The sequence below is a fragment of the Thunnus thynnus genome, chromosome 21 (assembly GCF_963924715.1).
Source record: "Thunnus thynnus chromosome 21, fThuThy2.1, whole genome shotgun sequence".
NCBI lineage: Eukaryota > Metazoa > Chordata > Actinopteri > Scombriformes > Scombridae > Thunnus > Thunnus thynnus.
This window is the reverse complement of record NC_089537.1, coordinates 19,029,331-19,042,225: the sequence shown is the minus strand read 5'-3', so window position 1 is coordinate 19,042,225 and position 12,895 is coordinate 19,029,331. Positions and strand designations below refer to the sequence as shown.

General features: G+C 40.0%; 1 protein-coding gene across 1 annotated transcript in view; it reads right to left on the bottom strand.

Annotated features, from left to right (window-relative positions):
* The window catches only part of LOC137172914 (guanine nucleotide exchange factor VAV3-like), a 94,192-nt gene that overhangs the window by 24,344 nt on the left and 56,953 nt on the right, over window positions 1-12,895 (bottom strand). Inside the window, exons 14-19 of the mRNA XM_067577531.1 lie at window positions 12,349-12,481; window positions 8,492-8,601; window positions 4,723-4,824; window positions 3,394-3,485; window positions 1,277-1,299; window positions 14-32 (exon numbers count right to left, since the gene is read on the bottom strand). Coding sequence (XP_067433632.1) covers window positions 14-32; window positions 1,277-1,299; window positions 3,394-3,485; window positions 4,723-4,824; window positions 8,492-8,601; window positions 12,349-12,481 — 479 coding nt within the window. The remainder of the gene's footprint in view (window positions 1-13; window positions 33-1,276; window positions 1,300-3,393; window positions 3,486-4,722; window positions 4,825-8,491; window positions 8,602-12,348; window positions 12,482-12,895) is intronic.

The following is a 12,895-nucleotide window of genomic DNA, read 5'->3' as shown; positions in this document are numbered from 1 at the left end:
TTGAATTTCTCACCTGAATCTCGATCTTTGCACTGAAAAAATACACAGGGATAGTCAGACACAGGCACAGGCATGCATGATCACAAATGCACAAAGACACGGGGGTCTTTTTAAAAAAAAATTTCTCATCTGACAAAAGTTAATTCACTAGTTTCTCTATCACTAATGAAAGTGTATATCTTAAACACACTAATGAATCCAAAGTCAGTGCAACCTACATCCCCTTCTAATAGTGTATAATATACTAAATCAATTAGCTTGACCCATATTGCAGTGAGATGAATACTTTCAGACACACAACCCTTGTGCTATGAATATACTCACCTACTGCTGCACACAGAATTAATATTTTAACCAAGCTCTGCTATCTTCCTCACACAGGCCACATGCAGTGAGACTGGCATGGACGACACTACATACAACATATTAAAACCCATATCGCATGCACTGACACCGCAGGCAAACTGCTGTGCGGTCCTTCTGCAGCAGAAATATTTTAAAGTTGCAGAGAGCAGCGTTGAATATAGAGCGAAACTGGTGTGACTTTTATTGGCAAATACAGATATTTTTGCAGATGACAATTTATTCTTTAATGATGCCCAAATCATTGCAATAAATGACAAGGATTTAGTGTCTCTGACAAAAATGCATGAAGCCAATGGGACAATCTACAGGTTTGGCACCCAAAATAATACAATTGCTATTATTACTGCTTCAACTAATAATATTAGCAATAGAACTTGCTGCATTGATGCATATTTGTGGAAGTGCATGGTATCAGGGCAGCTGGTTAGCTAAAGGCTGCAGTATATGTCATTCTAGAGAAAGTTTGGATTTTGCATTTTGTGTTAAGCGCTTTCTGTGCACAAAAAACACTTCCAAGTAGCTACTGTACTATACAGTACCTGACACCAGTAGGGCAATGATTTACTAACATAGTGCAGTTCCGATAAATGACCAATAACAGACACATACTGTACTGTATATTGGCATACTACTTAAGTATATTGTAGAGACCCCAATCTGTTTTCCTGTTTGGGGATAATGACGTTTCAGAGACAGCAGACAACTCAGAGGTAAATCTGCAAAAAACATTCTCGTTTCTGCCATCAGGTAGGCTGCAGCAAGTAAAGTCAATTGGAGTCTCCTTGGCAAATAGCTGCAGGAGAGAGCAGTCTTCAAAGTGCAGCAAAGCTTTGGAGAAGAGGCAAACAGCAGACAGTATACACATCAACACGGACACACATACACATACACACACAAAGCGGCAGCTCACCTGAGTTCTGACGGAGCCGGGATCTGAAAGAAGTTTGAGAACAGGCATAGTGAATGACGGGTTAGCGGGTGCACGCAAACACTTGCACACACTCGTCGGTACAAGGCAACACTCCCTCATTAGTGGAGAAGGCAGACGCTCGTGTCTGACCGTGGTTCACTTTGTTTTGCTGCGCTGCCACTACCTGACAGCCGGGATAGAGGAGGTAACAAGGCAGGGGGGGTGGTGAGGGAGGGGGGTGGGGGGTGGGTGGGGGGGCAGACCTGTGGTTTTTGCTCCACCAGTTTCTTTCATTGGCTCCCTGAGGAACAGGTTACACCCCCTTGACACACACATACACACACCTGTGCACACACATACTCCTGTACCTGTAAAAGCAGAACACTTGCATAAACACTCGCATACCTCCACGCTCACACACACGCACTAGTGGGCAGAAAGCCCACAAATATATGCTCAGTACCTACAGTACCTGTACGCACAAATGCACACACACACACTTCTCACAGGTAGCCTGTTGTTCCTCAAGTGAACTTTGACCTGTTACTCAAACACACGGCTAGTGAGCTGATAACAGAGACAAATGCAGGTAAACAATGGCTTATCTCTCACACACACACACACACTCAGACTAGTACATACCCCTTTACAATGATGCAGTGATTGTGTGTTTGTTCATGTGGTGTAGCCCTGCGTGCATTGTAGTGTTAGTAAAAAGTGGTGCGACAAAGATTTTGAAAATTAAAAACCCTGATTTGATGAACCACAGAACTAGGAGGAAGTAAACAAGTAGCTATTTATGTACTTGCACTTCAGCGAGTTTTCCTCTAAGTAAAGTTTCAGACTTCTTGGAAATACTTTTACTTAAGTAAGTTACTTAAGTAGTGGTCCTCACCCCTGCATATATTCCTGTTGCAGCACAGGGTGAATACTGTGTGGAGTAATGAGAGGGGGAATTCAAGCCGACATCCCAGTCATCACAGCTCTGCTCTCTCCCGCCGCTGGTGTCGCCCAAATCTACTCAGGTACACACTGTGCCCAGGTGGGCCTGGCAGTGGTGTTATTGCCTCTGCGACCTGATAGCATCATGACAGATGCCCGGTCCAACAGGAGCTGGCAGCTTGCCACAGGGAATACGAACACACACACACACACATACACGATTGCGACACACAACAATACTATTACAGTGTGTTTGCATTGTAACAGTGAAACTTTGCATGCTTTCTTGGCTGTAAAAACACTGTGCAGAGTTTTGGTGCATGCACTTTCAAGACCTAAAAAGAGCTTCCACAAATAAAAACTGTGAATTTAGTTCTTCCACCTCTTCGCTATCTCTCTCTCTCCCTCTCTCTCACACACACACACTCACACATACACACACACACACTCACACAAGCAGAGGACATGCTAAGCTGGTTTTTGAAGGCCTTCTTTTCATTCCACGTCTAAAGTTTTCCCTCCATTTCTCTCAGAGCTGTCAGTGTTCCTGCACAGGGAGCTGAGTGACAGATACACAACAGGGGCATAATAAAAAAGTCTGGAGTTTCTTACGACTTCTCAGTAAAACTACTATTAAGCTTTGGGGAGCGCTACAATGATACGCAGTGACATTGTCTTTTTTTGGTGCTCTGAAGTGTCAAAACCACCCAGGGAAGCGGGGGAGCTGTTGAATGAATATAAGAAATACTGATCGAATACTTGGATGACCTTGGTTGGTAGAAATAAGAGCATGTTTAAAGTTTTATTTATTTCAGAGCAAACCCAAATTCCCACAATTCCACCTGGCAAAACTTTGATCACAATGTCACCGTGTTGCTTTTTTAAAATCACAGCGCAACAAATGTCACGCGTACCTATAATTAGTCACATGAGACACTCGTATATCGGGTTTTATGCGCCATCATGCGTCATCTGTCATTAAACTACTATAAAAGTGCAGTTGTGCTTTTATAATTAGATTTAATGTCTCTCTCGAAAACATTTTGTTCAGGAACAGAATCGTTGCGGATAGATGTGACTAATATGACGTTGTGCATGAAGTGAATGACGGTGATAACTTTAAATTGGGTTTTATATGTGTGTGTGTGTGCGTGCGTGCAGCAGTGGTGTGTTACCTGTTTTTCCACAGCAACCCAAGCGGCCCAGGCATTCTTTATGAGCACCTAGACCACACTTGGCGCACAGGTAGCCCTGGTTAAAGACGCCCCTGCAGACAGATGAAAAAGAAAATTCATCACATGGATTGTTTTATAGTACACACACAATAGTAGAGTAGATCAGTGCAAAGAATAGAAAAAAATGACTGTAATGCTTAAAGGAAAGCACAGATCCAAGCTGTTTGTCAAATTTTCTGACGTTTTAGAAGGAATAGCAGTTTATAAACTTAAGTAGATTTCTCTAAATTAAAGGTGCAGTGTCACACTTCAGCTTTTAATGCATATACTCATATCTAATAAATACTGTAAAGAAGACACTGAAATTCTGTGGAATACCTTGGCATTAAAGATGCATGCACATACGCATGCGGAGGATGAAGCGGCAGTGTGTATTTCTGCTCTCATTTACATAACCATCTTGCAGGCCCTTATTAAAATGACATGAAAGTAGAGGCTGCTTTGCTCAGCTCTCTAGCTAATTGACTGTTTAACCTCTTTGTGAAACCTAGCATGGAGTTAACATGGAGGTACGCTGTTTTTTTTGTGCAGCTTAGAGGTGTGTGTGTGTGTGTTGTGGAAAGGAGTCAGAAACTGTGTGTTTAAACCATTTAAACCAATCAGGACACAGAGCTTCACCATTCTTATGAGATCACATACGATTTTACTTTAACGTTAAGTTATATACATCTTAAAATCACAGATGAACATTGGACTCATCAGACGTTTTATATCTGTTTGAATTATTATTATAAAAGCTTCACTTCAGGTGTTTCATGAGACCTTCCTTGCTTGATTCTTGTTTTCTCATATTTTATCTTCAGAAAATGTTTCAGCGCCCGTCTCTGTATATTCACAGTGCAGTAATCTTGTCCCCTTTCCTCATCCGTTGCCTTGAGGAAGTGCTGAAGTGTGACAGACATTTTTCTTCACCGTCCTCGGTAGGTGAAACCACTCAGTCGTCCCCGCTGCGAGAAAGACCATGAGGCACAGTCCTCTGGGTGCCGATACCATTCAGCAAATTCAAAAGAAACTTTGTGTAACTAAGGCACATGTGCAGAGGAAGAGGGGAGCGAAGGGAAGGTGACGAATAGATTGTCAGGGTACGGTGGAGAGGAACAGGAGGAGTGGAGGTCTTTCAAAGGAGTCATGACAGTTGTTTGAAGGGAAAGGGTCCGCGTCTAGTCCTCAGTCTTTATGTTTGACGATACCCTTGAAGAGTGTTTTGTGTGTGTGTGTGTGTGTGTGTGTGTGTGTGTGAGTGTGTGTGAATAATAATTGGCCTCTTACCTCAGTAGCATTTGGCAAGAATTGCAGGAGGTGATTCTGTCGAAGGTGTACATATGAAACTCATGGTGGTTGTTAGTTGCATTCTCAGGACGAATGTTGGATCTAAATAAGACATAACATACAACATACATCAGAGCTATTACATTTTTCAGGTCAGGGTACACAAGTTAGTCATTTTAGATATTTAAATATCTCTGTAACTTTACAATAAATGAAGAAGATCCAAGAAAATAAGGTAAACATATCAACCTCCACTCTAACTTGGGCAATAACACCACATTCCAAGTTGACTGTAAACTATTGGTTTTGCATATCTCAGCATATTGATTACAAATTGTACATATCATTTTTGCAGACATCACTTTTGACCATTTTCAAAGGCATAACTTTTTGGATTGATTTCCTAACTACAGTAGTGGCATGTTAAAAAAACAACCAGGGACTGAAACTTAATTGAGATAATAAGTCTATTACAGTAACAGGCTTTAAGTTATCACATGGTAATGCAGTTTAAGCAAGGAATTTTCTGAAAACTCCCCTCACTATGAATTTTGTCTGACATCAAGAAGATTTGAGCTCAAGCTGCAAAAATTGCTTTCATGAATTCTTATGTCAGAAAATCAAACCCAGAGGAAAAACAATAAACACACATTTCAAAAGGATAATGCATTTAAAAATGCAGTGTCAGCTGTTAGGCAGCTGACTCTGAAATATTAAGAGTCGGAGCATCTTTAAAATTGAATATACCTGCACTGCCTCGTAACAAATATCATTTTGAAATAGGTCAAACGATTGTTCACTGTTCCTGTGTCAGCCTGACTTACTGCAGTGAAAGGGTACTGATGAGCTATGGAATTTTAAAAAATGATGATGCTCCAAAAGTGGAGCCTTTAGGTCAAATATCAAAAAACATAATCTGATGTCCCCTCGATCATATATACTATAGCCACTGATGGATCCATAAACTGTACTGTATGTAGTAAACAATTATTAACACGTTTTTGAGCATGTAACGGCATCATGGGGGATGGTACAATTGCATCAGCATAGTGCCTTTATACTATTTGCATCTCTAATATCTTGTGTTCAGGTGGGCCTGAGCCATGATGTCTGACATATTTTATCAAAAACAATGCAAGGCAGTTTTCTGCCTGCATCTTCAGACAATGAGTTGGAATAAACTGCATAATAAACACTGACTGCCACTGTAGGTTGTTCTGCAAATTACAGAAGAGTCCAAATTAATGAATGAATATGAGTGAATGTTGCCAATTTGCCTTCTGTAACAGCTTTTCTCTTTGATGAAACGTCAATTTCAAAGCAAAAAAAAACAAAAAACAAAAAAAAAATCACTTATAATTGCAGGCAACAAACTCTTCCATTGCTACTGAAACATTTCACTGATATGGTTCTTTGAAGTGGGAAGGAGAGAATTACAAGAAGACAGGCAAGGTCTGCTTGAAGTGAACACAGAAGTGGTCTTGGCCCCTTGGGACATGGAGAGAAAGAGAATTTACCCAAGTTTGCCTGTAGCACAAAGGTCTGTTTATTTCAAATTTAAGAGGTCTTTCTTTGTTTTCAGTTTTATAATAGCTACATATAAAGACATTGTTACCTAAGATGTTTGCTTAATATGCTCATATGTGCATGCTATTTCTGAAATTCAAATTAGTCAAACTGAAGGGTTACTGTACAACATGCTCTCGGGAAAACAAATAGCACTGAGATGGAAGAAAGCATCAAAGAAGAACTTCAATGGTGTCTTCTCCTCTGTAATGGGGTCAGCCAATATGTCAGCTTTTTAGATTGTTGTCAACTAGAAATTGCAAACCACTGACAGGATAGAGGATCCTCTTTTTTTATGATGGGTGACTGTTTGACCATAAATGAATAGTGAATATGTTGAGCACTGGACCTCAAAACCCTCCAAAAAAAACCTCTGTTTCCTTTTTCACTGACGTTAGAGGCTTGTTACAGCTCCACTACTTCTATGTGTGCTGAAAGCTTTAAAAGCTGTCCAAACTTTAAAAGTCAGAAAGCTCAGAAATACAATATGACTTAATTTAAAGTCTTCTTCTGCACTTCCAAGGATGAAGTCTTCCCTCCCTGCAACAGTTCATCTTTTGTTCTTGAGCTTGGATTTCTCGCTCTCTGTATGCAGAGCAGTGTCTCTACCTACCCCTCGTGGCTGCTGAGGCTTAGTCAAGCAGCAAACAGTGGGTGGCTTGGAAATAAAGGCAGCATGTGAGGAAACAACTGTTCACAGATCAGCTATTAAGCATCGCAAGGGAGCATGTGATTGGCTCGTAGCGCCTCGCTATTCTCGCAGCTCGTTAATTCAGCCCCAAAAGTTAATCAAGCAAGGCCCCTGTTTTCTCAGCCTCACATCACATCACGCTTCATCTTCCTAATCCTCATCTTCACTTCCTGTTAAGGCCTGATGATTTCCTTTGTTGCTTGAAAATGCTATTTCACAGATGTTTCTTTTCATTTTTCTCTGTTCTTTTTTATCCGTTGTTATTTCTATATTTTCACTATAATTGTACCTGCTTGAAAGGCTCACTGCTCTTAGCTAATTGGTGGTTAACCAACTGGTGGAATAGTCAAAACTGAAACAGCAGAGGCCAAGATGTCCACAATTTGAATGGGCCAAACTCCAAAAATACATGGCGACATTTCCCATAATTAAAGTTGATAGCATCTTTTTTTAGATCTGCCACACCTTCAGATTAATAACACAGACATTCTGTTATAAATGTGTCTCCAAGCCCAATCAAGTATTAACTTGATTACATCATCAGGGTTATTCCTTCAGACGTACAAGGCTCCTCCAGGGCAACAGAAGACATTATGCAACACTTTTTATAAGCTGACTTTGATGTGTAAAAATGGGTGGAGTGCACCTTTAATTTTAGTAAAACTATACTGTATCAGCAGTTTGAGGCCCAAAAAAAGCAAAGAAAAATATCTCTCTGTGCCTACATAATCAGACAAAATCCTTCACTTCTTGGTCTTGATGAACAAAGTGATTCTAATTACATTGAAGCAGTTTTATTTCATGGTTTAAAATGAGGGCATTGATTCCTGCCCTACTCTTGCCCCCCTCCCCGCTCAGCAAGATCTTCACAAACCTTCCTTTGGTACAAAATGCCTTCTTTTCTGCTTTTTAAACTGGATAAAAGTATTTCAGTTTACACAGTCTTGTCTGATTCTTTATGCGCTGTGAGAAGCAGGGTGGTCGGTAGAGTATCTCTAGGACAGTTAGTCGTTTATTCATCCTTCTCGGCTTTGCAAGTGAAATACTGCAGCTCCATTTATCACTCTTGGCACCAGTTTGTCAGTCAGTTTAGGTGAATTTGGATCTAATTCAGGATGTGGACAGGTTGATTTGAGTTTTACTACACACACCTGATGCTAAAATGAAATTTAACCAGTTGTGTTCTGTGAGTAAGTCCTGAACGTCCATAAAATACGATACTGGACTCAGGAGACTTCAAATTTTGGCTATTGTGACATTGCTATAGAGTTTTTATGTTGCCTTGCGCTTTTTCAGACAGGTTTTTTTTTTTTTAAGTTATTGTGTTTCTTACGACCTGCTAATCGTTGTGTCTCAGTGTCGTGTCCCTCATAAATCATCAAGCGGCCTAACTTGAAGAACAGGACAGACAGCATGTGTTTTTATGCTTTGACAAAATGCAGCTGCAACAAAGAGACACACACTCTTATCACAATGTCATGCATGAACACTCAAGAGACAATACACACTCACATGGCCATGCCAAACTGCTCCAGCCACTTCTTTTTCAGCTCTTTGGTCTTGAAGAAGAATTCAAAGCCGCTCTGGCCCTGGTTGTGAGTGAGGTAGAATCCGTGGGACCACTGCAACGGCAAAAAAAAAGAAAAACACACATTTGAGACAGAAAATAATGGCAAATAAATAAATTGTGGGTTTGTGTGAAAGGCAAAACAGAGCAGGAGGGGGCAGGAGCTGAATGAGACAGGATGCAGGGAGACAGATGGAGGCAAAGAGATGCAAAATGAAAGAGGGATGCCTCGGGGAGAGCAAACACAAAGGCTGAAGGGTTGGAGGGCGGCAGAACTGACAGACAGAGACAAAACAGAGAGGAAGAGCATGAAGGAGAAGAGGAATGTGAGGTAGCTTTGCCATATAACTGCTGGGCATCAGACAACATGCACAGACCCAAGAAGCGAGTGGGCCTGTAATCAGCTACCATTACGCACTTGAAAGGAAAAATATTAGTCTATTAGCCTCTGTGTCAACACATGTCTCTGTTTTTAGATAGAATCACTAAACAGATGTACTTTTTATGACTCCTAGTTGTGGTTTTGAAATTCTAGCGCTCGGCTCTGAAGGCTAAAAACAAGCCAAGCTCACAGCGCTGTCAGGGAAGCACGGCGGCGCTTCCCTGACAGCGCTGTGAGCTTCCATTGTAAGAAAAGAGAAAAGGAGCGCTCTACAGAGGCATTCCCAGTGGACATCAGCAAAAATATCGTCTAGCTACCAATTTGTAAAGAGAAGAAGGAGGAGGTGTTTGTCTTTCTGTCAGTTTGTCTCTTTTTTTGCTTGAGTGATCACTGGAACACATGCAGACTTTTAATGTAAAGGATTTTTTTTGTGTTGATCTTCCTACAATATCCTTTAATCTGACCCATGTTTATGTCTTCCACTGTGTGGGTCAACGTGCAGGATTGAAACCTGCATTTTAAGTTGTTACTCATTCGGACTCATGTTTCTGACCACCTGATGAATTTAAGTCTAATATTCACTCTCCTTTTAGTTCTATTCTTAGTCTCCAATAACTTCTGAGAAAAATATCTCTCTTTAGCTGCTAAATGCTACATTATGTTCACCAGCTGGTTGCTAACTTTGTGTTTCTGCTCTTTGATGCTGGGCAGATAGTGTAAAGTGTGTTTATCAGAGCTTTTTTTGCTGAAAATTATGATATGAGAGCAGCGAGTGTGTAGAAAAACGTAAAAGTTGCAGGCCAGAAAACCAAAACAATGAGCTGAAAGATGCTAAAAGAGCCTGGTAACAAGTATCTGTGGGTGGGACAGTAGGAGTGATACCTTGCACATTATTAATCATCATTAGATTTTTTTTAACAATGGCTTCAGTCCAGTGGTGGTGTCTATGTCCATCATTTTCGAAACAATTAGGCTTGAAGTATATTAGGTTTTGACTTGCATGCAAATGATCATTTTGCTTCTATGATGAGCGTTTTTATTGCTGCTTCCCTCAGACAGCCAGTGTCGTCTTTAGCATTTCCATGATAAATATGCAATCAAACAAATCGCATCATGTCCATCATGTCAGAGGTGAACAACACTGTGGTAGCTGCAACTTTCATAAAAAAAATAACTATACGAGCCCATATGGGTCTAAACCCACTAATGTCTGCTATTTACAACATCATGATTACTCAAATAATTGTTTCCTGGCACGCCTTAGATATCATTCCTCATTATGATTGGCAATATTTTTCACCACTTGGCACTTAGTATTCAGTGCGTGTGTGTATGTGTGTAGTCAGGCCCAAAGCGAGGTTTAATGATAACACCATCTGGGAGGAGGCAGACTGTTCCAGTCTGACACTGTTTCAGCATTATGCTGCTAAATGAACAAGACAATGTAAAACATGTTCTGAAACAAGCATGTACCAAATTATTTAAGACTCTTTTCAGTTGATTATTTAGTTGTTTGTGTTTTGAGCTGGAAAAGTGTTTTGCATGTAGTTCATTTTAGCAACAAATACAGGACTCAAGAGCATGGAAGGCAGCAGTGGGTGTAAAGGTTGTTACAGGGTGCTCATAAAATATCAACAAGAGGCAAGTTATCTCAATTTTTTTCCTCAATTTTACAAACCTACATTTATCTGATAAATTGTTATGGTGCCTCATTATGCTGAAGTAGCGTTAATTGGTTTGTCAGGAGTCCAACATGATTTCTGTGCTTTGCTGACTCAGTCATAAAGAGGCAATAATGAACTCAACAGTGCAAGACTTCCCTCCATTATAGCTGATTGGTTGTTATGTGAGATGCTTGTTTTGTTCTTTTCATTTTACAGCATGTTAATAAGTAAGTTCTGTTATTATTTCATAACTATTACATGCACTGCATGGCAGCAAAAGTGAAACAGTGCAAGTAGAGAGCAAGGCCTGATACATACTGTATATACTGGCTACATTGTTTTGGCATGCAGCCCCGGGTGAGATTAACTCACTGACTCAAATGTCATTAAAAGCTATTTTAGCTGTTATAAAATCACTGTAAATCACAGCCTAAAGAGGGTTATTTCTTTTTGAAAATGGTGATAAAACACCATCAAATTAAATGAAATGTTAAAAACACACTTTCTTTTTTAGCAAGTGATATTCAAATGGATTGAATCAGAGTGGATTCAAAGTGAGTCAACCAGTCAGACCTGAGAATTACAAGCATCCTTATTATAGGTTCAAATTACAACATTAGAAGTGTGAATCACAAGTTCCTCTCTGCTGTGACGTATCTGGACTAAGAAATGTTGAGACTAATTATTTGGCTGTCAGCTCAGTGAATAATCACAGATTTTAAGAATTACTTGGGGTTTTTTTTTCAGTGGATTAAAATTCAAGGCCCATGTTTTCATTGTTGAAAGCTCTCTTTTTCTGTGTGCAGCACAATAAAGAAGAAAACATTTAAATATATGGTCTACAAGCCTGGCAGAGAAAAGAGCTACCTGTTATTTTTCTTTTTGACTTCAAACGATTCAATTGAGGCTAATATTTCTACGTGACTGAGGTAAAACATCATCAGTGTTTCTTTGCCAAAAGTGGAATTAAGTTTCTTGGAACAGAAAGGGAAATTGTTCACAAAGAGATGCGTTGCTGTCAAAAACAGAAAAGGAAAAAAAAAGCTAAAAGATGTGCCAATATCTTTTCCAAGGTGAGAGCCAGAAACCTGAAGACCCACACATGTGTAGTCCAGGGGGATCCATATCATCGTGATCTAAAACAATATGCATTTTCCATTGCTTTCATTAACCAAATCAGAAAACACCTCCATGACCCAAAATTGTATTTTTTTGTCTGACTAGTGTTTTTTTGATGGAGTCTGTTTTTGTGATACATTTATAAAATTCAGTGATCTGTAAAAACACATTGTTCCCTGAATGTGTGATTTCTCTGCCTGACTTTCACTACTTAAACATCATAACATGTTAAAAACACTGATTATGTGTGTAAGAAACGTTGTAGATCGTTCAAACATTCAAAAAGTAGACCTTTGTAGACTTGTGAAAGACAGGTGTAACTAATACGATTAGTAGTGGCTACAGGCCATTTACAGTTGCCAGTGCATGCTGGATCACCAGCATGGCTTCCTGATGCAGCTAAATATAACACAGCCGTGTCTATGAATACTCTCAGTCACCCAGGAAACAGAGCCATCATTAATGTTATTAGTTACACTTTTGAGTCACAATGTCTGCAGTGGGGGAGAAAAGTCTACTGACAGCATCATGGAGGATGATGTCACCACTGATACTGTGTTTCCCTCCAAAATGTAAACGGCAACAATTAAGCAGGGCTGTGTCCTAACAGGAACCATATCCGTGTGTGTGTGCAGACCTTTCGGTTCTCTTTGTCCGACGTGGGGTTGTTTGTGATCTTGAAGAGGTGCAGGTCGATCACTTCTTTCATCTCATAGTTGTCTCCTCGACGCTTACAAACGATCACCGCAGCATCGAACAGGAAGATGTGTCTGTGGTAAAAAAAAATTGACATTATTTGAGGTGCGTCCTGTAATTTAAAGCTATAATAGGCAACATTTCTGGCATGATAATATCAGAAAATACATATGATTTATTTTACATTATCAGCCTGTGTTTGTGTGAAACTCTGTGTGGTCATACCTAAACAATTTTCTGGGGGGCATTCTTAGTGTGAAAGAACAGAAAAAGCGAATTCACAGTCACAGAATTGATATCTCTTTTTGAGATGTGGATTGCCTCAGCCTCAAACTAGCTGTTGTTTTCAGATGCAGTAGACAGCTCATCAAGGTGGGTGACAAGTATTGGATGAGTATAAACCTAAAACTAACAATGCACCTTCTGTCTGGTGGAAAAGTTGCACACTGTAGCTTTAAAATGAGATAACATGATACTTGACACATCCA